The sequence below is a fragment of the Saccopteryx bilineata genome, chromosome 6 (assembly GCF_036850765.1).
Source record: "Saccopteryx bilineata isolate mSacBil1 chromosome 6, mSacBil1_pri_phased_curated, whole genome shotgun sequence".
Classification (NCBI taxonomy): Eukaryota; Metazoa; Chordata; class Mammalia; order Chiroptera; family Emballonuridae; genus Saccopteryx; species Saccopteryx bilineata.
In genome coordinates, this window is record NC_089495.1 from 120,032,497 (window position 1) to 120,057,142 (window position 24,646).

At 40.4% G+C, this 24,646-nt stretch overlaps 2 protein-coding genes across 3 annotated transcripts in view; one reads left to right on the top strand and one right to left on the bottom strand.

The window, feature by feature from the left end:
* STOML3 (stomatin like 3) lies at positions 1–23,057 on the bottom strand. The gene is given in 7 exon segments (XM_066237534.1): positions 1–164; positions 167–239; positions 1,917–1,954; positions 1,957–2,050; positions 4,443–4,646; positions 22,635–22,742; positions 22,827–23,057. Coding segments are annotated over 7 exon segments (912 nt in total).
* The window catches only part of FREM2 (FRAS1 related extracellular matrix 2), a 255,480-nt gene that overhangs the window by 228,981 nt on the left and 1,853 nt on the right, over positions 1–24,646 (top strand). The window contains exon 25 of one of the 2 annotated variants that reach the window (XM_066236958.1): positions 9,329–9,390. The exons of the other annotated variant lie outside the window; for it this stretch is intronic. The gene's annotated coding sequence lies outside the window, so the exon portion shown is untranslated. Of the gene's footprint in view, positions 1–9,328; positions 9,391–24,646 lie in introns of those variants that run through there. 2 annotated transcript variants of the gene reach the window in all.

The window sequence follows — 24,646 nt, forward strand, 5'->3', positions numbered from 1 at the left end:
CTAAATAAGGGCTGGAGGACTGCAGGTGCTGTGAGGGACCTTCCTGTGGTCATTGCAGCCGACACCACTGATGCCATCGAGCCTATCCATTGGCAGAGGAAACACGATGGTCTTCTCCGTGGCCACAATGACTGAGGTCTGCAGGTAACGCCCCTGGAGGGCTTCGGGGATGCGGACAGCACCATGGAAGCTGACTTCAGAGATCTGGAAACATTAAGCTCTCCTTCTGCCACAAGGACCTTAAAATGACACAAATAAGCAGCTCAGAAACAAAAGTTTATAATTTGGATCCTGCTATTAGCAAAGATAAAAGCTTCACATCCTAATGGTTAGGGCAATGGGAGGAGGCTGCAGGAAGCATGTGTGTGTGGGGAGGGGGGGTTGTTACAAGTTAAGAGCCCTTAGATTCCATTGCACTGTCTGTAACTGAAGCCTATCCAAGCACTTGAAGCACTTTGAAGTCTCCCCTTCCGCTACATTAGTTTCCAAAAAAGTCTGAAATTCAAGGTCTTCACCTGGCTTCTTTCTGTGGATTTTACTTATCATGGGAGAAGCTTTTGTTTCACTCTGCTGCCAACTTAGTCTCATCTTCATAACATAACAATTGTTTCCACATGTCTCTAAGTTTGATTACAAGTAGCAGTAAGTGCCCATCCATCTGATAACACTCATTAGCAGTCTCTTAAGCATTATTGGCAGTCTCTTAAGCACACCACCATTCCTTGGCCTGTTCTCAGCCCAAGAGTGACTCGGAATTCAGCTGCCCCATCCATGGGCCTGCAATGACTTCTCTCCCTTACATCCCGGTCAAATCCACTTCTCAGAAGCTGCTGGGGCTTAGTAGATAACCCAGAGACAGGTAAGGAATGAAAGCAGAGGAAAACCTTTGGTGGATCACAAGTAAGATTCCAAAAAGGGTCCAAGAAAGGCTTCTAATATATTAATTGGATTCTGATGTGTCAGGAAACCCCATCCACACAGACATGAGGCTATAGATCTGACAGATGCAAGAATACTGCAGGCCAGGGTATCCTTACATTTTGTAGTTCTAACCTGCCACATTGTTAGATTGTATTTAATCAAGCCCCCCCCCCACTCCACCTCACCCCCCACTTTTAACCAGGACACTAACACACTAGAACAACAATGCTCAAAATACAAGCACCAAGTTGACTACATTAGATTCACCAGCTTTATAAAAATGCAGATTCCTGGGCCCACCTGAGACCATCTCACCATGTCTGAAGTGAGGCAGCTGCTTAGTTCGATTCTCTCCAGGAGACTCTAATGTGCCACCAGTGTTGGGGCTATCTTGCTGAGTGACACAAGACATGTTACAAGCTTCCCTGAGGCAGTCATCTCCTAAATGACCTTCTAGTTAAAGGGGAAATCCTCAGTGTAAACCTGTGAGGAAAAATATAACCCTTTTCTTACTTTTTTTTCTTCTTCTTCTTCTTTTCCAACTGAGAGGAGAGGAGATAGAGAGAAACTGCCACATGTGCCTTGACCCGGATCCACCCGGCAACCCCTATCTGGCATCAATGCTCTGCCCATCTGTGGCCATGCTCACAACCAAGCTATTTTTAGCACCTAAGGCAGAGGCTCCATGGAGCCACCCTCAGTGCCCAGAGACGATATGCTTGAGCCAATCGAGTCATGGTTGTGGGAGGGGAAGAGAGAGAGAGAGAGAGAAGTAAAAGGGGGAGAGGGAGAGAAGCATATGGGGGCTTCTCCTGTGTGCCTGGACCGGGATCAAACCCGGGACATCCAGATGCCCTGCCGGCACTACCACTGAGCCAACCAGCCAGGGCACTCTTTTCTTATCAAAGGATTGAGAGAGCCTGATCTATCATTCACACCCTCACCTGCTCCAGGTCTGGGTGGCTCACATCCAGTATAAACACAGTGGACCTTACCTGGGCCCTGGCTTCCCGCATGGCCTTGGCCTCAGCTGCATAGACCTCTGCAGCTGCACGGGAATCCGGACATCTCTGATTTCCACGCAGGCCAGCTGGACCCCCCACGGCTCGGTGGCATCATCAAGTAAGGTCTATTTTCACATCAAAAGCATGAAGATTAATCAGAAGGCAGGTGATGGGAAGTATGTGTCTGATATGTTTCATACTTGCAAGATAAAATCCTCTACTTTTCCTCCTTCTGTGTATTCACAGTCTTTGTAGTGAGACAGTTTGGGAAGTAACAGGAGTTAGCACCTTTACTGCTCACTTCCTGAAAAAGAAGTGAATCCCAGGAAGGATTCAGAAAAAATACTAATGGGTCTTCTAGTAGCTGGTATTCCAGCAGGAACTTCCCAAAAACCATCCCTAATAAAGTATATTCTGCCCACCCAGAGGTGAGGCACTGTCCCAGGTTTGCTTGTCGCTGACATCAGGCCAGTGACAATTTGTGGGCTTCTCAGACAGACGCAGTGCTTGTCCTGGTTTTTCCATTTGTTGTTGTGAATCGTTGCGTCGGCTACTCAACCTCTCTGATTGTTTCTCACCTACACAATTGATTTCCTTTCAGGATTGTCCTAAACTTTGGCAATAATACATGTAAGACATCTATCAGTGTCTAGCAATGACTTAATAAATATTATTATTTGTCTTGTTCTGGTGACCTCTGTCCTGTCTTTTTGTCCTGTGGCCAGTTTTAAACAGGTATCAAGAAATTAAAAAAAAAAAATTGTGTGTGCCTGAGGAGGCAGTGGCGCAACGAATAGACCGTCAGACTGGGACACGGAGGACCCCAGTTCGAGACCACAAGGTCAGCAGCTTGAGCGCCGGCTCATCTGGTTTGAGCAAGGCTCACCAGCTTGAGCCCAAGGTCGTTGGCTCAAGCAAGGGGTCATTCGGTCTGCTGTAGCCCCCAGTCCAGGCACATATGGGAGAACAATCAATGGATGACTAAGGAACCCCAATGAAGAATTGATGCTTCTCATCTCTCTCCCTTCCGGTCTGTCTGTCCCTATCTGTCCCTCTCTCTCACTCTCTCTGTCTCTACCACACACACACAAAAAAAAAATTGCAAGAGAGACAAACAGGAAGGGAGAGAGATGAAAAGCATCAACTTGTAGTTGTGTCACTTTAGTTGTTCCTTGATTGCTTCTCATACATGCCTTGAATGGGGGCTCCAGCTAAGCCAGTGACCCTCTGCTCATGCTGGCAACCTTAGACTTCAAGACAGCGACCTTGGGCTTCAAGCCAGCGACCTTTGGGCTCAAGCCAGCAACCATGGGGTAATATCAGTGATCCCCTGCTCAAACCAAAGACCCTGAGCTCACACTGGTGAGCCTGCACTCAAGCTGGTGAGCCCGCATTCAATCCGGTGACCTTGGAGTTTCGAATCTGGGACTTCAACATCCCAGGTGGATGCTCTGTCCACTGTGCCACCACCAGTCAAGTTTAAGGAATATTTTGTAAGAAATAGCCTAAAGTAAACAAATATTCTTGTCCTTTTAAAAAGCACTGAAGCTATTTTGCTGGTTATCCTAGAGGGGAAAGGATGAGAAAGAATGACTTGAGTAACAGTAAGATCAAATGAGTAGTTCCCTTGAAGGAGAGAGACAGAGATCTCTGTGCTACAAAATGGCAAGTTATTTACCCTGGCCCTTCCCTATAGACCCTGTGATATGGTGAGACCTCACAAGAAGCCAATGACCTGACTGTGGCAGGAGAGGGTACGTAAGAGGGAGGGGGGTTATGAGTTGTCAAATGCATGAGGCTCTTATAAAGGATATAAAAAGTTATTGTGCAGAATTGATATTATCTCATAAAACCATGGGGCTTTGGAGTTGGAGGACATGGCAAAAGGGACCAAAATTGAATTACTTTCCTAATTTACAGAAAGGAGATGCAGAATCAAATAAGAAAATGCAGAAATATGATTGTAAACTAGAGTGGAATGTATACCTGTTCCATCTTCATGATTATTACCATTATAATTCCTATTAATATTGACATTGGTAGCCTAATGTAGGATTTCCTCAGGATGAAAACCCTGTCTTATCTCAAACGAAGTCCTTTCTTCTAACTTTCACACACCAATGACATGGAGAAACACACCAGATACCTGAGAAAAGGAGGTACTTCTTTGGAGGAATCTAAATTAAAAATAAGTCTGGTCTCTAACCTTTCCAGAAAAGGCTAAAGTATACAATGCTAATTCATAAATTTGATTTACAAAGAAAATGGATAAGGTGCCCAATTTCAATAGATCCTCCCCAGTCAGATATTTAAATCTATATACCTCATGATTATAAAGAAATGAAATCACAAACAGAGCCCATCTGTTTAGTGCAGTTGCATGTGCGTGCATGTGTGTGTGTGTATACGTGTTTGTGTGTATATGGGGGGGTACTTTGAACTGCTGATACTTGATAATCACTGATAATTTAAATGAATGAACTAAAGATGCAAGCGATTAGTTCTTGGTGTCCTTACCTGGATATTATGGGTGATCTCATCTCTGCCAGCTAAGATTTGGAACAAGGTCTGTGTCCCTAAGACATTTCTCAGAGTGGTCTAAGCCAGCAGAAATGTGGCTTGGTGTATATCACTGACATTAGCCACTGCCGAGACAGCACTATAGATTCTATAATAAACAATGCCATCTACTTGAGTAGTCATAGAGTCTCTGGTGAGGATCTAGAGAGAAAAACAGGTAAAGTCACATTTCTGTCACTTTCATAATGATCAACAAGGTGTCAGCAGCCTACTAGCTGTCTCCACAGGAGAAAAGTGTTAATGAGAACGCACGCCGGCAGTCTATCTAAAATCTATCCTGTCTCCATGTAATAAATAGCGTCCGACTTCATAACAAAATGCTTACATGTGTATGGTCTGTACCTAGCACTGTAACTTTATCTTAGAGAAGTATTACACTCCACAGGCAGAGGCCATTGATTTGCCATGGAAAGAGCAGGCACTTCCTATTTCTTTTAAATTTTTATTAATTTTATTTTATTGTGTTAACATGGATTCAAGTGTCCTACTCCATATAACACCCTCACCTCCCACCCCCATGTCCCCATTACACTCCCTTTGCCCCCTCCCCCTATCTCCCTTCCCCTTTCCCTCTGGGATTTGCTGTCCTGTTATCTGTATCTCTGTGTTATGTATATATAATTTCACTAATCCCCTCACCATCTCTGATCCCATCCCCTCATTCCCCTTCACTCTGACAGCTGTCTCTTTGCTCCCTGTGACCCCACCTCTGCCTCTATTCTGTTCCTCAGTTCACTTTGTTCATTAGATTACACATATAACTGAGATCATATGATATTTGTCTTTCTCTGCCTGGCTGATTTCACTTAGCATAATAATCTCCAGGTCCATCCATGCCATCGCAAAAGGTAAAGTTTCTTTCTTTTTCATGGCCACATAGTATTCCATTCTGTATATGTACAACATCTTTTTAATCCACTCATTCACTGACAGAAACTTGGGCTATTTCCAGATCTTAGCTATTATAAACAATGCTGCCATGAACATGGGGGTGCATTTCTTCTTTTCAATCAGTGATTTGGTATTCTTAGGATATATTCCTAAAAGTGGAATAGATTAATCAAAAGGCAGTTCCATTTTTAATTTTTTGAGGCAACACCATACTGTTTTCCACAGTGGCTGCACAAGTCTGCATTCCCACCAGCAGTGCAGGAGGGTTCCCTTTTCTCTACACCCTTGTCAGCACTTATTGTATATTGTTTTGTTAACGAGCGCCATTCTGACAGGTGTAAGGTGATAACTCATTGTGGTTTTAATTTGCATTTCTCTAATGATTAGTGATGTTGAGCATTTTTTCATCTGCCTATTGGCCATCTGTATGTCCTCTTTGGAGAAGTGTCTCTTCAGTTCTTTGGCCCATTTTTTTAATTGGATTGTTTACCTTCCTGGTGTTGAGTTTTAGAAGTCCTTTATAAATTTTGGTTATTAACCCCTTATCAGATGTATCAGCAAATATATTCTCCCATTGTGTGGGATGTCTTTTAATTTTGTTAATGGTGTTTTTTCCTGTGCAAAAGCTTTTTAGATTGATATAGTTGCATTTGTTTATCTTCTCCTTTACTTCACTTGCCCGTGGAGATAAATCGGCAAAAATATTACTACGAGAGATACCAGAGAGTCTACTGCCTATGTTTTTTCCCAAGATGTTTATGGTTTTGCAACTAACATTTAAGTCTTTTATCCATTTTGAGTTTATTTTTGTGAATGTTGTAAGTTGGTGGTCTAGTTTCATTTTTGGCATGTACCTGTCCAATTTTTCCAACATCATTTATTAAAGAGACTGTCTTTACTCCATTGTATGTTCTAACCTCCTTTGTCAAATAGGGTTTATTTCTGGATCTCTGTTCTGTTCCATTGATCTGTATGCCTGTTCTTATTCCAGTACCAAGCTGTTTTGAGTACAATGGCCTTGTAATATAACTTGATATCTGGAAGTGTAAAAGCTCCCACTTTATTCTTCATTTTCAAGATTGCTGAGGCTATTCATGTTCCTTTTTAGTTCCAAATAAATTTTTGAAATATTTGTTATATATCTTTGAAGTATATCATTGGTATTTTAATAGGAACTGCATTGAATTTATAGATTATTTTGGGTAATATAGATATCTTAATGACATTTATTCTTCCTATCAATGAACACAGTACATGCTTCCACTTGTTTGTATCTTCCTTGATTTCTTTTTTCAATGTCTTGTAATTTTCTGAGTACAAGTCTTTAGTCTCCTTGGTTAAATTTACTCCTAGGTACTTTATTTTTTCTCTTGTTGTAATAGTGAAGCATACTGTTTCCTTAATTTCTCTTTCAGACAGTTTATTGTTGTGTATAAAAATGCCACTGATTTCTGAATATTAATTTTATATTGCCACTTTGACAAATTTATTTATCAGGTATAGTAGTTTTTGGACTGAGACTTTAGAGTTTTCTATGTACAGTATCATGTCATCAGCAAATAATGATAGTTTACTACTTCTTTTCCAATTTAAATGCCTTTTATTTCTTCTTGTTGTCTGATTGCTGTGGCTAGGATTTCCAGAACTATGTTGAATAAGAGTGGTGAAAGGGGGCACCCCTGCCTTGTTCCTGATCTTAAGGGGATTGCTTTTAATTTTCACCCATTGAGTATGATGTTGGCTGTGGGTTTGTCATAGATGGCCTTTATCATATTGAGATATGTTCCCTGTATTTCCACTTTGCTGAGAGTTTTGATCATAAATGAGTGCTGGATTTTATCAAATGCTTTTTCTGCATCTAGTGATATTATCATGTGATTTTTCTCCTTCCTTTTGTTTATATGATGAGTCACATTGATTGATTTGCAAATATTGTACCAGCCTCACCTCCCCAGAATAAATCCCACTTGATCATGATGTATGATCTTTTTCATGTATTGCTGGATCCGGTTTGCTAATATTTTGTTGAGAATTTTAGCATCTAAGTTCATCAGGGATATTGGCCTATAGTTATTTTTCTTTGTAGTGTCTTTACCTGGCTTTAAAATGAGGATAATGCTTGCCTCACAAAAGGAGCTTGGAAGTCTTTCCTCCTCTTGAATTTTTTAAAGTAGCTTCAGAAGAATAGTTGTTAGTTCTTCTTTGAATGTTTGGTAAAATTCACCTGTGAAGCCATCTGGTTCAGAATTTTTCTTTGCTGGGAGTTTTTTTGATAACTTTCAATTTCATTTCTTCTAATCAGTCTATTTAGGTTTTCTGAGTCTTCCAGATTGGGCTTTGGAAAACTGTATGTTTCTAGGAATTTACCATTTCACCTAGGTTTTCCAATTTTTTGGCATATACTTCTTCATAGTATTTTCTTACAATCCTTTGAATTTCTGCAGTGCCAGTTATTACTTCTTCATTTTCATTTTTAATTTTATTTATTTGAGTCCTCTCTCTTTTTTTCTTGATGAGTCTGGTCAAAGGTTCATCAATCTTGTTTACCTTTTCAAAGAACCAGCTTTTGGTTTCATTGATCTTTTGTATTGGTTTTTTTTTTTTTTACTCTCGATGTCATTTATTTCCACTCTGATCTTTATTATTTCCTTCCTTCTACTTCCTCTGAGCTTTATTTGTTGTTCTTTTTCTAGTCCTTTTAGATGCAGGGTTAAGTTGTTTATTTGAGCTTTTTCTTGCTTCTTAAGGTATGCCTGTAATGTTATGAACTTTCCTCTCAGTACTGTTTTTGCTGTGTCCCATAAATTTTAAGTTGTTTTATGTTCATTTGTTTCAAATAATTTTTTTATTTCTTCCTTAATCTCATTGTTAACCCATTTGTTATTTAATAACATGCTATTTAGCCTCCAAGTGTTTGTTTTTCAGTTTTTTTATTGTAGCTGATTAGTTTCATGCATTGTGATTAGAGAAGATGCTTGATATGATTTCAATCTTCTTAAATTTATTGATACTTGTTTTGTGTCCTAACAGGTGGTCTATCCTAGAAAATGTACCATGAGTACTTGAAAAAAAATGTATATTCTGCTGATTTGGGGTGAAAGGTCCTGAAGACACTAATTAAATCCAGTTGATCTAGTGTGGTGTTTCCCAACGTGGGGCCCATGCCCCACAGGGGGGCAATTTGATAGTTAAAGGGGACAATTTGAAAATGGACTCGACACGACTTTAATTCTTTCGCCCCGGGCCATTTAAATGCAATGCTAGATATCGGTGCCAAATTTAACAAAAAATGCAATTCTTAAATAATTGCGGTAAATAATTATTAAGTATAATTTCGTTTGACGAGACCAAAATATCAACTGGTGATTGTAAGTAAACTTCATCCTGGGTTCACCGCGGAGCGTGCTGTCTGTCGCGGGGAACCCCAGACGTTTTAAAAACTCACTAAACGATGCAGTTATTCTCACCTAATTGGCCCATTGCAACTTCTGTAGTGATTCACATCATTCAGTTGGTGTTAATTTGAAATAAGTGTCAGTCAAAACTGTTGTAAAAGCTCGTTGATTTAATAAATATACATATATATTGTATAGATATAATTGGTAAGTATTTGATTTTATTTTTATCAATATTAAACTCTTTATTAAGTACTTCTTGCATCGAGGCTAGAAAGCAATAATATTTTATAAATATTATTGGGACTATAATAGTGCATGCATGACAATTTTAATTTTAGAAGCATAACTTTCCAGAAAATTTTGTCAAGTGGAAAAAATATAGATACCTTTTGATTTGCGGTGGTAGTGTAGTAAATGTGTTATATACATTTAAATAAATATGAATTTTTAGTATACGTTTACTCTATGTCACATTGAATATATTTTAACACATATTTTAATATTAGTTTTTAATTGATCTTAATTTTATTATAGCCCATAGTAAAATGAGTGGTGCAAGCAAGAAAAAAACTCATCAATATTCGGAGGAATATTTAAAATTTGGGTTCATACCCGCTGTTCACGAAGAGCGGATTCCTTTTTGTCTTTTATGCCAGCAATGCTTGACCAACGAATCAATGGAACGAGGTCGTCTTGAGGCGCATTTGAAGGCAAAACATAGTGCTCATATTAATTCAGATTTGAGTTACTTTAAAAATTTAAAGAAAATTTTTGAAAAAAGAACAACATTAAAGTCTCTATTTACTGCTCATACTTCAACTAATAATTGTGTTCTTGAGGCTAGTTATCAAATTTCTTTATTCATCACTAAAACTGGAGAAAATCACACTATAGGAGAGAATTTAATAAAACCGTCAATACCAGCATTTCTTAAAATGGTTCTTGAAAAAGATGACAAAGATGTAAAAGCTATGCCACTCAGTAACAATTCTGTTAGCAGAAGAATAGACGAAATGAGTGAGGATATTGAAAAACAACTTATTGAAAAGCTGAAAACAAGAAAATTCTCCTTGCAAATGGATGAATCAACTTTGAGAGACAGTGAGGTAGTATTGATAACTTACGTAAGATATATTGATAAAGGACATTTTGCTGAAGAAATGTTGTTCTGTAAAAGATTAGAAAGCACCCTTACCTCCAAAGATATATATAATAAGCTAAAAAACTACTTAGATGTCAATGATATACCAATGAAAAATATAACATCTTGTGCTGCAGATGGTGCTCCCAATATGATGGGCAAGAAAAATGGCTGCTTAAAATTGATGAAAGATGTGAATCCAGAAATGATTCTTGTGCATTGTGTTATTCATAGGGAAAACTTGGTAGCTAAAAACATCTCGCCTGTTCTGAATGAAGTATTACATACAGTAATAAAGTGTGTTAATGCTATTAAAGCTAGTGCCAAATGTGAGCGTCTTTTCAAGCTATTTTGTGAAGAACAAAATGAAGACCATGTGAGACTTTTACTTCATACTGAAGTAAGATGGCTATCTAAAGGAAACTGTTTGAAAAGATTTATGGGAACTGTTTGATACTCTTAGTGATTTTTTAAGCGACAAACCTGAAATGAAGTATCTGTTAACAATAGATGGTAAAGCATTTGTGAGTTATTTAGCCGATATCTTTGAAAAACTAAATATATTAAATAAGCAACTTCAAGGAACAAATAAAACTCTTGTCGATGCAAAAGCAAAGATATTTGGTTTCATTACCAATATTGAGTTATGTCAGAAACATATTAACAACAAAAACTTTAGACAGTTTCATTGGCTCCAAAAATGTGAAGTAACTGATACCGCTTTACTTGTTATTGTCAATCATTTGAATATTCTATCGGCTGATTGAAAAGAAAGATTTTCTGATTTAAAACAAATTGATTTCCCAACATGGATGATGCAGCCAATGTTAGTGGATTTGTCTGATATATCAAATATGCAGTATCAAGAAGAACTCGCAGAATTGCAAAATGATGAGTCAGTTAAAGCTTTATTTAATATCAAAGGAGCGATGGCATGGCTTTGTGAGGAAACAGAAATCAAATACCTAAATTCAACCAAATGTGCAAGAAAACTATTGCTACCATTTCCATCTTCATTTTTAGCTGAATGTGGATTTAGTGCTGTAAATGATTTACTGGTAAAAAAAAGAAATCAGCTGGATATAACACAACGTGGAGACTTGAGACTAAAGCTAACCAAATTGGAACCTAATATAAAATCTCTGTGCAGCAAGCATCAAGCGCAAGGATCACACTAAATTAAAATAATAAATTAATATAGAAAAATCTGTATTAAAATTATTTGGAATTTAAATTTCTGTTTTTCATTATATGTTTTGCAATTTTACTTACTGTGTTTTGTTAACAATTTCATAGTGATTTCTTCCTAGAACCTATCATTTATGTTTATTAAGTGAACAAATCAATTTTTTAATGTTAAAAATTATGTATGTTACACAGGGGGGGACATAAAAATTTTAGAAAGGTTAAGGTGGGGCATGGCACAAAAAAGGTTGGGAAACACTGATCTAGTGTATCATTTAAGACTGCCGTTTCTTTGTTAATTTTATGTCTGGAGGATCTATTTATTGATGTTATTGGGTATTAAAATCCCCTACTATTATACTATTGCTGTCAATCACACCCTTATGTCCATCAAAATCTGCTTTATATACGTAGGTGCTCCTATATTCAGTGAATAAATATTTACAATGGTTATAGCTTTCTGATGGATTGCTTTCTTTATCATTATGTAGTGGCCTTCTTTATCCCTTACTATAGGTTTTGTCTTAAAGTCTATTTTGTCAGATACACATATTGGTATCCTAGCTTTTTTTTGTTTCTATTTGCATAAAATACTTTTTACCATTCTTTCACTTTCAGTCTGTGTATCTTTTGTTCTGAGGTGGGTCTCTTGTAGACAGCATATGTACAGGTCCTGTTTTCTTATCCATACAGCTACCCTATTTTGATTGGAGCATTTAATTCATTTACATTTAAGGTTATTATTGATATGTACTTATTTATTGCCATTTTATATTTTTTAATAAACAATTTATTTATTTATTTATTTTTCTTTCCTCTTTTTACAGCAGGCCCACTAACATTTCTTGCAGTACTGGTTTGGTTGTAATGAATTTCTTGAGTTTTGTTGGGTTGTTTGTTTGTTTTTTTGTCTAGGAAGTTTTTTATTTCTTCTACAATTTTAAATGATGGCCTTGCTGGATAAAGAAGTCTTGGTTGTATTTTCTGGTTTTGCATCACTTTGAATATTTCTTGCCAATCCCTTCTGGCCTCACGTGTTTCTGTTGAGAAGTCAGATGTCATCCTTAAGGGGGCTCTTCTGTAGATAATTAACTGCTTTTCTCTTGCAGCTTTTAGTATTCTTTCTTTGGCTCTTAACTTTGGTATATTTATTATGATGTGTCTTGGTGTAGGCCTCCTGGGTTCCTCTTTTATGAGACTCCCTGTGCTTCTTAACTTGTGTTACTTTTTCCTTTATCAATTTAGGGAAATTTTCAGCTATGATTTCTTCATACAAGTTCTCTGTCCCTTGTTCATTCTCTTCTCCTTCAGGAACCCCTGCGATGCAGATGTTGTTTCTCTTCATGTCTTCACAGAGCTCTCTTAAAGTTTTCTCAATCTTTTTGCACCTCTTTTTGTTTTGCTGTTCTACTTCTACGCTTATGTTTATCTTGTCTTCTAAATCGCTGATTTAATACTCTGCAACATCTAGCCTGCTGTTGATACATTCTGGTGCAGTCTTCATTTCTGATATTGTATTTGTCATTTCTGACTGGTTCTTTTTTATGATTTCAATGGCATTTTTGATGCTTGCTGTCTCTTTATTTAGGTGCTCATTATGACTATCCATTGTTACTCTAAGATCCTTGAGCATCCTAAAAATCATTATCTTAAACTCTGCATCTGGTAGTTTAGTACCTCCATTTCATTTAGTTTTTTCCGGGCCTTTCTTTTGTTGATTCATTTGGGTCACGTTTTTTTTTTGTCTGCCCATTTTATCTGTATATTAGGTAGCACTGTCTGACTTTGAATTTTTTGTGTTGTATTTATGAGTAAGATGGGCTCGGTGGTACTGCCCTCCAGGGGAGTTTTTCTCGTTCTAGGAATGCTTCCTGAGGGTAATATTTTCTCTCTTGTTGTATGTGAGTATTGAATGCAATTGGTCCTTTTGTGAGTATGGCTATTCCTTCAGGCTGGCTGGCTCTAAAGGTCAACCTTGATCATGTGTATTACACACTGTGCAATGTCTTTCCTGTTGGGCATATTTATTCTCCACAGTGTCTGGTGCCTGTTAGACTCCTCCTTTGGGTGTGCTGCTTCTGTAGTTAGCGGAGTCTAGGGTTGGTGCTGTCTGCCACCCACTACCAGCTGTGTTGGTTCTGGATCTTCTTGGGTTGACATCAGCTGTTGTTTGTAACCCACTGTAGGCTACCTGTCTGCAGGTACTGTTCTTTTCACTGTTTGTGTCCGTGTTTTCTGTGCCTGGGTACTGTGCATGGGGCCAACCTTTGTATAAGGATCAGCTTCCTCCTGCTTAAAGATGACAGCAGCTTCATAAAATCCCTAAGCTCCATAAGATTTGCCTCCATTTTTCAGTTGTTCCACCTCCCCTTGCAGCATCCTGGTCTTCCCACAGAGTCTTCTGTAGAAAGATTGTAGTGTGGGCTCAGACAGGCCTCACCAAACCAATCCCTCTACAGGTTGCAACCTTGGTGGGTTAGGGCAGCTGAGGATGGGAATATATTAGTGAGACTTCAGTGGTCTCTTGGTCAGTAGCTCAGTACAGGTACTGTGGCCCCTACTCCAGAGTCTAATCTCTCAGCCACTGCTGGATACTCAAATTTTATTTCTCCCCATCAAGGTGAGAAGCAGGTTCAAACTGAGTGGGGCCACCAGTCTCTTCTGCATAAGTTCTTTCAGCTGGTGAGACCTGGTTTCATGGAGGAAGAGTGAGAAAGTCCTCTCCTGGGGCTTAGTGAGCCCCAAAGGTGGCTAAGCCTCTCGACCAGATCCAACAATAGACTCACAGAAACCCACATGTTAAATGTTCATACTCCAACCCTCTCTCCCTTCCCCCTGTGGAATCTAGTCCTGCAGGGCTGGATATCCAGCATCCAGGCTGGCTGACTGTGAAGCTCCACTGTATCCAATGCACATGAGCCACTGTGCTGCTGCTGATCACAGAGAGTGGAACTCGGCTCAGCTGGGCCAGGTGTGAGGAGCCCTTCTTTAGGATACCCCACTCCAAGGGTTGTTAAGTCCTGAACAGATGCTCTCAACAACTGGACACTGGATGTGCCAGCTCTGGGCCTTCCTGGCAGGAATCCAGCACAGAGCAGTGGGAGACACTGCCCGTGACTGACCCCAGCAACCTTCTTGAAGTTACAAGCAATCCAGAGTTTGTGGCTGCCTCTGCTGGGTACAGGTGCACATGGAAATACCAGGCTGCACACCTAGGCTGGTTTTCACCCACATTAGGTCTGGGGGAAGGTCCAATTAAAAGGCCAAGGTTTCCTGAGTCCTGCCTCCTGCAGCCTCTGTCTGCTGACTGCTTTTTGGGATCAGTCACTGAAAATACCTCTGATAGAGACTAGAGCCTGCAGCAATTCAGGGATTAGGAAGGGTTATGGGTGCGGCTCTGCTACTCCACCCCAGGTGTCTGTTGGTCCAGTCTTTTTTCACAGACCTCAGTAATGTGTGGTCCTAGGATCCTGTGGGTGTGGCCTCTGAGACCGAGAGGTGTGGTCTGCTTGCAGTCTGGACAGTTTCTACTGAGTCTCGCCTGAGGCAGAAGCACCAGTACTAGTCTCTGGAACATGTGGGGGAGAGTTCCAGTCTTAACACCAGGAAACTGAGTCACTGCCATGCCCCCTGCTTCCTGGCTTCTCAGCACGACCCCATCTCCATGGGTGGGACAGGAGAAACTCCCAAAGGCAGAGAGCAGTTGCTTTTCCCCAGGCTGATGCTACTCAGAGGGACTGCTCCACTCAAGAAAGGTGGTGACTACAGTATTGGAGAATGACTCAACACAGGGGTTACGGTGGCCATCTTCTACAGTATCTTTTTCTGGGCCTCCAACTTTACACTCTCCTCATGCAACTCCAGTACTCTCAGCCTTCCCTCCACAGGAGCCCCGGGTAATTGGCTGAGAACAAAATTTTCTGCGTGGGTCCTTTAAGATGGAGCCTGCATCTGCGAGAGCCCCGTCTCTTTCTCACATACAGAAACCCGGCTCTTTTCACCTCCAAATGCTTTTTGGGCACCTCTTCTATGCTCTGGGGCTCTAGGTTGGGGCTCTGTGCCTGGGGCTGAATACCCACACCTCTTAGGGTGACCCTCCCTGCAGTAAGTGTCCCTCCAGACCCTTAGCTGCTGCTTGCTCCTGGTAGCGGGACAGCCCTTTCCACATATCTGCCCTTCCTACCAGTCTCAGTGTGGCTTCTTTTGGGATCCTTGGTTATAGACTCCTTTTCATTCAGTCCAAAGTTGGTTTTTTAAGATGATTTTTCTTAAATTAAGTTGTAATCCAATTTGGTCCTGGGAGGTGGTAGTTGAAACAGCTGCCTACTCTGTCGCCATCTTGGAATCCCCCGGCACTTCCTCTTTAGAGTGTTAGAGTAGCCTGACCAGGCAGTGGCGCAGAGCATTGAACTGGGATGCTGGTGTGAAGGACCCAGGTTTGAAGTCCCAAGTTCGCTGGCTTGAGCTCAGGTGTCTGGCTTAAGCAAGGCATCACTATCTCAGCTGCCACCCCCCCCCCCATCAAGGCACATATGAGAAAGCAATCAATGAACAACTAAAATGCTGCAATTACCAGCTGATGCTTCTCATCTCTCTCCCTTCCTGCCTCTGTCTGTCAAATAAATAAAAATAAAGTAAATGTCATAGTGGACCCCTCTGCCTTCTAAACAGAGGGCAACTTCTTATTTCCCTGATAGCTAAAATCTTTTGGTTTTCAGTTTTCATCAGCCTTGAGAAACAGCAGTGTTTTTTTAGAAAACATAGGTGGTACCAGATACCATGTACTATATTTAAGTAAAGCAAAATCGATTTAGTTTTACATAGCCATCCTGCATTAACTGCTCTGGATAAAGTGATGTGATGCTTTGCAGTATATGAGGGATTAGAACATAGAACTCAGAGGTTCACAATCAGTCACTAATCACCCCAAACTTTTTTATGCCTGAGACTAAATTCTAAAGTAAGGACTCTGTGGTTCCCTTCAGAGGTGTGGAGATGTCATGGTTGGGTCTTGAGTTTCCTGGACCAGAAAACAGAAAATCAATATTTTTTCATATCTGTTGATTTTTGTTCTCTTGTCCTTTTTGCCCTTGTATATCATGAGTCCTACTCACATTTGTTCTCTTCTTGGGTCATTTCAGTTACCAAAGGATGACATGATAATTACCAGCTCTGTCTCTCTTTCTTATTACACACATATTATTTTTGGTCATTTATTTGCAGTACTTTAAAAATTGAAAAGAACTATTTGAAATCCAAATGCAGGTGGGTCCTATTAACTGTTTGTTCTTCTCCCATTCCATGCTGTTTCGTTCAAACATGCACAAAAATTGAAAACAAAGGTGAGGAATATACAGTGTGTCCATAAAGTCATGGTGCACTTTTGACCGGTCACAGGAAAGCAACAAAAGACGATAGAAATGTGAAATCTGCACCAAATAAAAGGAAAACTCTCCCAGTTTCATACCTATTCAGTGCAGTTCGATGTGGGCTCATGCACAGATTTTTTTAGGGCTCCTTAGGTAGCTATCCCGTATAGCCTTTACAGACTCGTCACTGACTGATGGCCTACCAGAACGGGGTTTCTCCTCCAAACTGCCGGTTTCCTTCAACTGCTTATCCCACCGAGTAATGTTATTCCTATGTGGCGGCGCTTCGTTATAAACGCGCCGATATTCACATTGCACTTTGGTCACGGATTCGAATTTAGCGAGCCACATATCACACTGAACTTTCCTCTGTACCGTCTACATCTCGACTGGCATGGCCATGGGCTGCTCCGCTGTATACACGGTGTTACATCATCATCTGCGCATGTGCACATGCTGCCACATCATCCTACAGAAACTGGGAGGGTTTTCCTTTTATTTGGTGCAGATTTCACATTTCTGTTGTCTTTTGTTGTTTTCCTGTGACCCGTCAAAAGTGCACCACGACTTTACAGACACACTGCAGATGTACCAGAAAAAAAATTCTGAGAAGATGATGGATGGGATAATACAAGGAATCACTGCTCACCACCAATTTAAATTCAGCTTGTTCAAGCAATGATCTATCAATCTTCCAAACACGTCTGCTCCATCATCTTCCATCCTGTCTCCCTCTTTCTTCTCTTGGGCTTTCTACCACCTTAGTCTTCTAGCAAGCCAGCTCTTGAACTTGGTTTCATCCTCATTTCATAGAACAAAACCCAGCAGTTTTGTTACAGGAGGAGTATGCCTGGGGCGTTTCTGCCCCTGCACAGTCCAGACACAGGACTCTTTTGTGGTGTTGCTGATGTGGGTAACATCATGCTGTGTCCTTGGCCATTTTACTCTGTTGCTAATCCGAAGAGCCACAAGTAACCAATAATTGTTTGTAAACTCTATCCCCCCCCCCTCAAAAAAAAAAAACCCTATTAAAAATAAAGGAGCCACAGAATGTAGATGTGATGTATATATTTTTTTAAAAATTGTTTTGCCAGAGATTATTTTGTTCTTTTCAGGTCTGTTTTGAGCAATGGGCTAGATTTTAAGCGATAATGACAAGATTTGTTAGAGTGGAAAAGTGTACTCTCTTAAAGAAGCACAGAGTGGCAGGCTCTAGAGTAGGGGCTGCGTGGACTCAGGAAAGAAAGTCACAGAGGCAAAAGGGGAGCCCTCTGCCTTTGCTCACTGCTCCCCTGGTTGCGAGCCCCCAGGAAACACTTAGTGTTTAGGAGAAAAGACGGCAAAAGTAGCTGAGGGAGAGAAGGAACTGCACAGACGTGCTCCAACCTAATCTTTCCCCAGACTTTCACAGGGTAGTCCCTCCCCCTTTATGGTCCTACTGCACATGCTTCATAACTGCTTCCACATTTGCCTTTTCCTGAGCATGTGCGCAGGGAAAGAAATTTCCCCTCCCCACTTTCTCCCCCTCCCACTCCCTACCCTCAATCAGGCCCTTAATCTTGCAGGGAACGGTGCTGGTTGCTCCCTGGGATAACTGAAAAGTATTTTTCCTACCTACTCAGATGCAGGAGTCACTAGCTTGAGTGCAGGGTCATTGGCTTGAGCACGAAATCATAGACACAATTTCATGGTCGCTGGCTTGAGCCCAAAGGTCACTGACTTAAAGCCCCAGGTTGCTGACTTGAGCAAGGTGTCACTGGCTCAACTGGAGCCCCCCTCATCAAGGCACGTATGAATAGCAATCAATGAACAACTAAAGTGCCACAACTATGAGTTGATGCTTCTCATCTCTCTCTCTTCCTGTCTTCCTCACCCTCTCTCCCTTTCCCTCTCTCTCTCTTAAAAACAAAAATTACACATCTTTAACACTTAATTTTTAGATTTTATTTTTTAAACACTCAATCTACTTCTATCCAAATGTTGAATTTGACATTAATTTAAAATATTATTTTAAAAATTGGTTTTCCTATATTAAAGATACCTGCATAAAAGATTCAAGTAATAAAATTTTGACCTTAAATATCAATCAATGATTGTCAACATTCTCATTTATTTTCAATAGTACTAAAAAAACATTAGAATTAAATTCTTCCCAAGATTTCAGTCTCTAAAACCAATATATTGCAGAATTTTTAGGTTACCCATAGCTGTGTTTAGTTCAAATACGATGGCATCTCACAATTGTAAACATTTACTTCTGTTTAAATGATCAATTATTGTTTTGGGGCTGGGTGGGGGAAGATGGGGCTATGAAAACACATTTGAGGATCTTACGACCTCTTAAAATTACCCTGGTGAATGCTTTCTATAGCAGAAGATGCAAAGATTAGAACCACACAGCATTTCAGCAAGCTGAGGGCACCAATTCATTTCCATTTACCAGAAAGATTTTGTCCATTGCTTTTTGTTTGTTTATTTCCAAAGAAACAAGCTTGTATTTTGAGTAACATGTAAAGAACTAGTAGCATCAACAGAAAATTCTACTAGCTTCCTTTCTTTTAGTCTCTCATCCTTTTTTAGACTTGTGGTGAGGCTTACTGCTTAATTTACTTCTTTTTTCACTGGTTAGGATCATGGCCCTTAGAACAGAAGAGTTCAGCCTGAGCTCTACTACTCACTAGACCAGTGGTTCTCAAAGTGTGCACTATGGCGCACTGGTGCACCCTAGAAGATTTCTAGGTGCGCCCTATGGTAATCCAGAGAAATACGTGCCTGTTGGGGACCAAAGAACCAACAGGGTTTTTGGAGTTTAGATTTTTGGGGGACAGAGGTGTGGGGAATTGGTTGTAAGCTGACAGTCTGCCCAACCCCCCACCTCACTTGCCTGATTAGGTTGCAAAAGGCTGTTAAACTGTGGTGCTGGGTTGTTTACACTACCCCCCATGTTCCCCAGAAAGACTGGAGGGAAGTTTCTTCTATCCTTTGTTTGGTGTAAAGTTAAGATTTGCTAATGGCCTCACTTTGCCCTATAAATAAAGCAAGATGCAGTTTTTGGGCATGCTTTGTTCTTGCCAGCGGCAATTACAGGGCCCTTCCGACCCACCCCCCCGTATTTTCTTAATTCCATGTATTTTCTTAATTCTGCACCATTCCCACTTGGGAAAGGAAATTACTAGCTGTGCTGGTTCATAGCATGTACCCAGATATAAAAATAAATATAGTTACTCTGTTATACTATTTCATTAAGGAAATACCACTTTGTTTGTTAACACATCATTATTATATTTATTATTAACACATCATTATGTACATTATTTTTAGATAAATACACCTAAATAAAATAGCTAGATTTCTCAAAAAGAAGCATGATATTGAAGAATCCGATTCTGGAAATGAGCAAAAGTTAAATGTAAATTAAATAGGACTTGAAGGCTGACGGGCAGAATTTAATTTATAGCATTTTCCATCACTTAACACTGAACAATATGATTATATTAGAAACCCATTCATGGAAGCTTCAAGTGATTTTGGTTTAACATTAACAGAAGAAGAACTGGCAGCTATATCCACTGATCGTGGATTGATGATTAAACATAAGGAATTGTCTCTTGAAGCCTTTTGGATTTCTGTAAAAGAAGAATATGTGGCAATATCTAAAAAAGCTTTGAACATTTTACTACAATTTTCAACATCCTATTTATGTGAATTAGGTTTTCTACCCTCAACACAATTAAGAGTAAAAAGAGAGGAATTCTTCAATGTATTGATGAGGAAATGAGAGTTTGCCTTTCAAATATATGCCCAAACATTGAAGAAACTGCTAGGACACATCAGGCTCATGTTTCTCATAAACACAAGAATAAAAAAAACACATTCGGCCTGACCTGCGATGGCGCAGTGGATAAAGCGTCAACCTGGAACACTGAAGTCACAGGTTTGAAACCCTGGGCTTGCCTGGTCAAGGCACATGTGGGAGTTGATGCTTCCTGTTCCGCCCCCTTTTCTCTCTCACTCTCTCTCTCTCTCTCTCTTCTCTGTAAAATGAATAAAGTCTTTTTTATTTTTTATTTATTTATTTTTAATTTTTCTGAAGTTGGAAATGGGGAGGCAGTCAGACAGACTCCTGCACGTGCCCGACCGGGATCCACCCGGCATGCCCACCAGGGGGCGATGCTCTGCCCATCCGGGGCATTGCTCTGTTGCAACCAGAGCCATTCTAGCGCCTGGGGCAGAGGCCACAGAGCCAACCTCAGCGCCCAGGCCAACTTTGCTCCAGTGGAGCCTTGGCTGCGGGAAGAGAGAGACAGAGAGGAAGGAGAGGGGGAGGGGTGGAGAAACAGATGGGTGCTTCTCCTGTGTGCCCTGGCCGGGAATCGAACCCGGGACTCCTGCACGCCAGGCCGACGCTCTACCACTGAGCCAAGAATAAAGTCTTTTAAAAAAACAAAACAGGCCCTGGCCTGGCCCAGGCGCTGAGGATGGCTCCTTGGCCTCTGCCCCAGGCGCCAGAGTGGCTCTGGTCACAACAGAGCAACGCCCCGGATGGGCACAGCATCGCCCCCTGGTGGGCATGCTGGGTGGATCCCGGTCGGGCGCATGCGGGAGTCTGTCTGACTGCCTCCCTGTTTCCAGCTTCAGAAAAATACAAAAAAAAATTAATTAATTAAAAAAAAAACACACACATTTGTGCTGGGATCTGCCGAACTTACTAAGTCTTACTAAGAATGTATCTGTATATATAAAAAGATAATTTTTTATAGTTTTAAAATTTTTTAACCCCTCTTTTTTATGAATTCTAAAAAGCATAATTCAAAAACTAACATAAAAATATTTTTAATGTCAGAATAAATGTAATTTTGTCATATTTATTTTGTTTAATTACCATAAAGCACACTTGGACTTTATATTTAATATTTGACTTAATTATTATAACATATTTCTCAGAAATTTGTATATAGTGTGCCTACAATTATTTGTAGGATTTTAAATGCACCCTGACTTCAAAAAGTTTGAGAACCACTGCACTAGAATGTGACCTGAGATCATTTACACTTAATTTTTTGAGTTTCAGTTATCTGATATCTATAAGATGATAGTAAAGATTAAGCATGATTCAACATTTTTAAAATGAAATAAAGTACTAAATACAGTGCCAGGTAAGTATTAAGTGTTCAAGAAGTGACAGGTCTTAATATTAATACTTTTATTATTAAAGTAGTAATTAACAGTTTGCAAAAGTGGAGAGGTTTTTCATTAGCAATTTGGCTACTTTTCCTCTGGTTCTTACGTCATTCTGAAGTTACTCATTAGCCCCAGAGACATGTATGATGAGCACAGTTGTCTAGTGATGAGATCTTCTGGGATTATTCACTTGAAAGAGATACACTTTGCTCTAGTGTCCTCCTGATTATGGTTTTTCTTCCTCTTTCAAACCCAGTTTATTCTCACTTCTCATCTTGGCCCCAGCAGAGGCCACACGAGTAGGAAGGGGTTACCATGTTCTGTCATACCTTAGCTGAATAATTCTAACATTTCTGCTAAACAAGCTCATAAGAACATTCACAATAAATAATTTTTGCCCTCTTAAGTCCCTTATGAAATTAGATAAGTAAGATCATACTTCTTGGAATGACCTAGCTTCCTTAACAAGCTTCTCCTTTTGAAGTGTTTCCTATTTGTCTGTGTAACGGATAGCAGAGTGCCTACTGCAGTGCATGGCCAAGTGCGGAGCACCCAGAGTATCAGGGTGAAAAAGAAAACACCTCCCAGGGCTCTCCTTCCCGGAAGCATGCCTGCACCCCCTTTCTTCTCTCCAGACCGTCACCTCCGCCTTTCTCTCTCCTGAGCTCCAAGGGTCCTTTTTCTGACTCTGTAATTCACTTCTACTACCTCTATAACTTTCTAAATAAACTTTCTCTTATAATTTACAAAAGAAAAAAAGTTCCTCTCTCCAATTCCCCTGCCCTCCAAGATCATACAGTCTAGTAGAAGAGAGAATGGTTTTACTTAAATACATCATAATAGAGGGCAGAAAACAAATGTTGTTAGTGTAGAACTAATAACTATTGTTTTCATGGGTCTTCTAAGATGCTGCTTATGATTGCCTCTCCTCTCAAGAATACAAGAATTTACCACATGAAATTACCATGATCCTTGTCAGGGGCAGCAGCAGTGTCATACCTGGCCCTTTTGCTTTGTCAGCTTGGATGCGTCCCAGGTGGAATATGACAGCATGTTCATGATCCTTAATGACCTAAGAGTTGAAGGGAGAGCTTTTAGTCTTAATTGTTCATCAGCTCGTATGGAGAGCCCAACTTCTTTCCCAGGATGTTATTACCTTCAGGCACATGCACATGGAGATGGGGAAGGTGATGATCATCAATAGGAAAGAAAGGAAAAACAAGATCCAGCCACATATTACAAGCTGTTTTCTGGGGGTGCCTAGGAAATGAGATGGAAGCAAACCTGTGACTAATGTGCTTCTTAGAAAGGCATCCAGTTCTAGGAGTGAGGGAACTACCCAGAGGCAGGGCCAACCTGATGGAACTGAGGAGCAACCTGGATCCATGCACACTTGTGAATTCAGTAAACAAGCGCATGCACACACGCACACGCACGCACGCACATACAAACACATTTATTCAGTTTTGACTGATTTTATTGACTTTAGAGTAGAAGCAGGGGGAGAGAAAGAGAGAGAGAAACATCAATTTGTTCCACTTACTTATGCATCCATTGCTTGATTCTTGTATGTGCCCTGACCTGGGATTGAACCTGCAACCTTGGCACGTCAGGATGGCGCTCTAACCAACTGAGTGACACGGTCAGGGCCATTTAGGTTTTTAGATTAAAATTGACTTGCCTCTTCCAAGAAAAGTCTCATAGCAATAAAAATAACAACAATTACCATGACATTTACATAGAATTGCTATAGTTTATTATTCTCAAAACATGTAGAACAAATACTGTTACCCAGAATGTGATCCATCAACTACCCACATCAGAATCATTCAGGTGCCATTTTATAAAGTATATGCCTGGGGCCCAGAATTCTCCAGGTGAAATTCAAGGCAACCTCTGAGATAGGCAGGTAGTGTTACCTCCAAAGAGAGACAATGTGGCACAAGAGAAAACATTCTGAAGAGTTCTTAGATGTGAGCCTCTATGAGAGTTCTCTTACCAATGCTGTGTGGCTGTAGGTAAACAACTCAATCCTTCTGAGCTTCCATTTCTTCATCTGTAGGATGGGGATAGAAGTTAATTACATTGAAGGGTTTGATGAAGATTAGATGAAAGCCTGACCAGGTGGTGGTACAGAGGATAGAGCGTCAGCCTGGGATGCTGAAGACTCAGATTCAAAACTCCAAGGTCGCTGGCTTGAGCATGGGGTCGCCAGCTTGAGCATAGGGTCGCCAGCTTGAATGTGGGATCATAGACATGACCCCATGGTCACTGGCTTGAGTCCAAAGGTCCCTGACTTGAGCCCAAAGGTCGCTGGCTTGAGCAAGGAGTCACTGGCTCTGCTTGAGCCCTCGGTCAAGGCACATATGAGAAAGCAATCAATGAACAACTATGAGTTGATGCTTCTCATCTCTCTCCCTTCCTGTCTGTCTGTCTGTCTCTCTCTCTCTCGCTGTCTTGCTAAAAGAGAGTAAAATAAAAATAAATAAAGTAAAATGATCCAATGACTACCAACTGTAAGTCTGCTAATCTACTCCTCCTCCCCTGTCCAGCCTACTCACAGGACACTCTCCATGCTCAGAAGCAGTGTCATTGCCCTTCCATCAGTCCCCCTAAAGCTATAAGTGTCCTCTGTGTTACTGGCCCTTTGCACAATTATTTGGTTAATGTTTGTTTCTTCTTCTAGACCAGGGGTTGGTTAAATACAGCCTGCTAGCCAAATTTCGGTCTGCCACTTGTTTTTGTAAGAAAATTATCATTACAACAGAGCTGCATCTATTTATGTGTTACCTATGGCCACATTTGCCCTACCACTGTATAGTTGATTACTGCTATAGAGGTAGCATGGCCTGCAAAGCCTAAAATATTTACTATGTAAATGCTCACTGACCCCTGACCTACATTATAACTTCCATGAGGGGAGTGACTCTAGGACTTTTATTTTTTACCACGGCACCTGCAGCATTTGAAAATAAC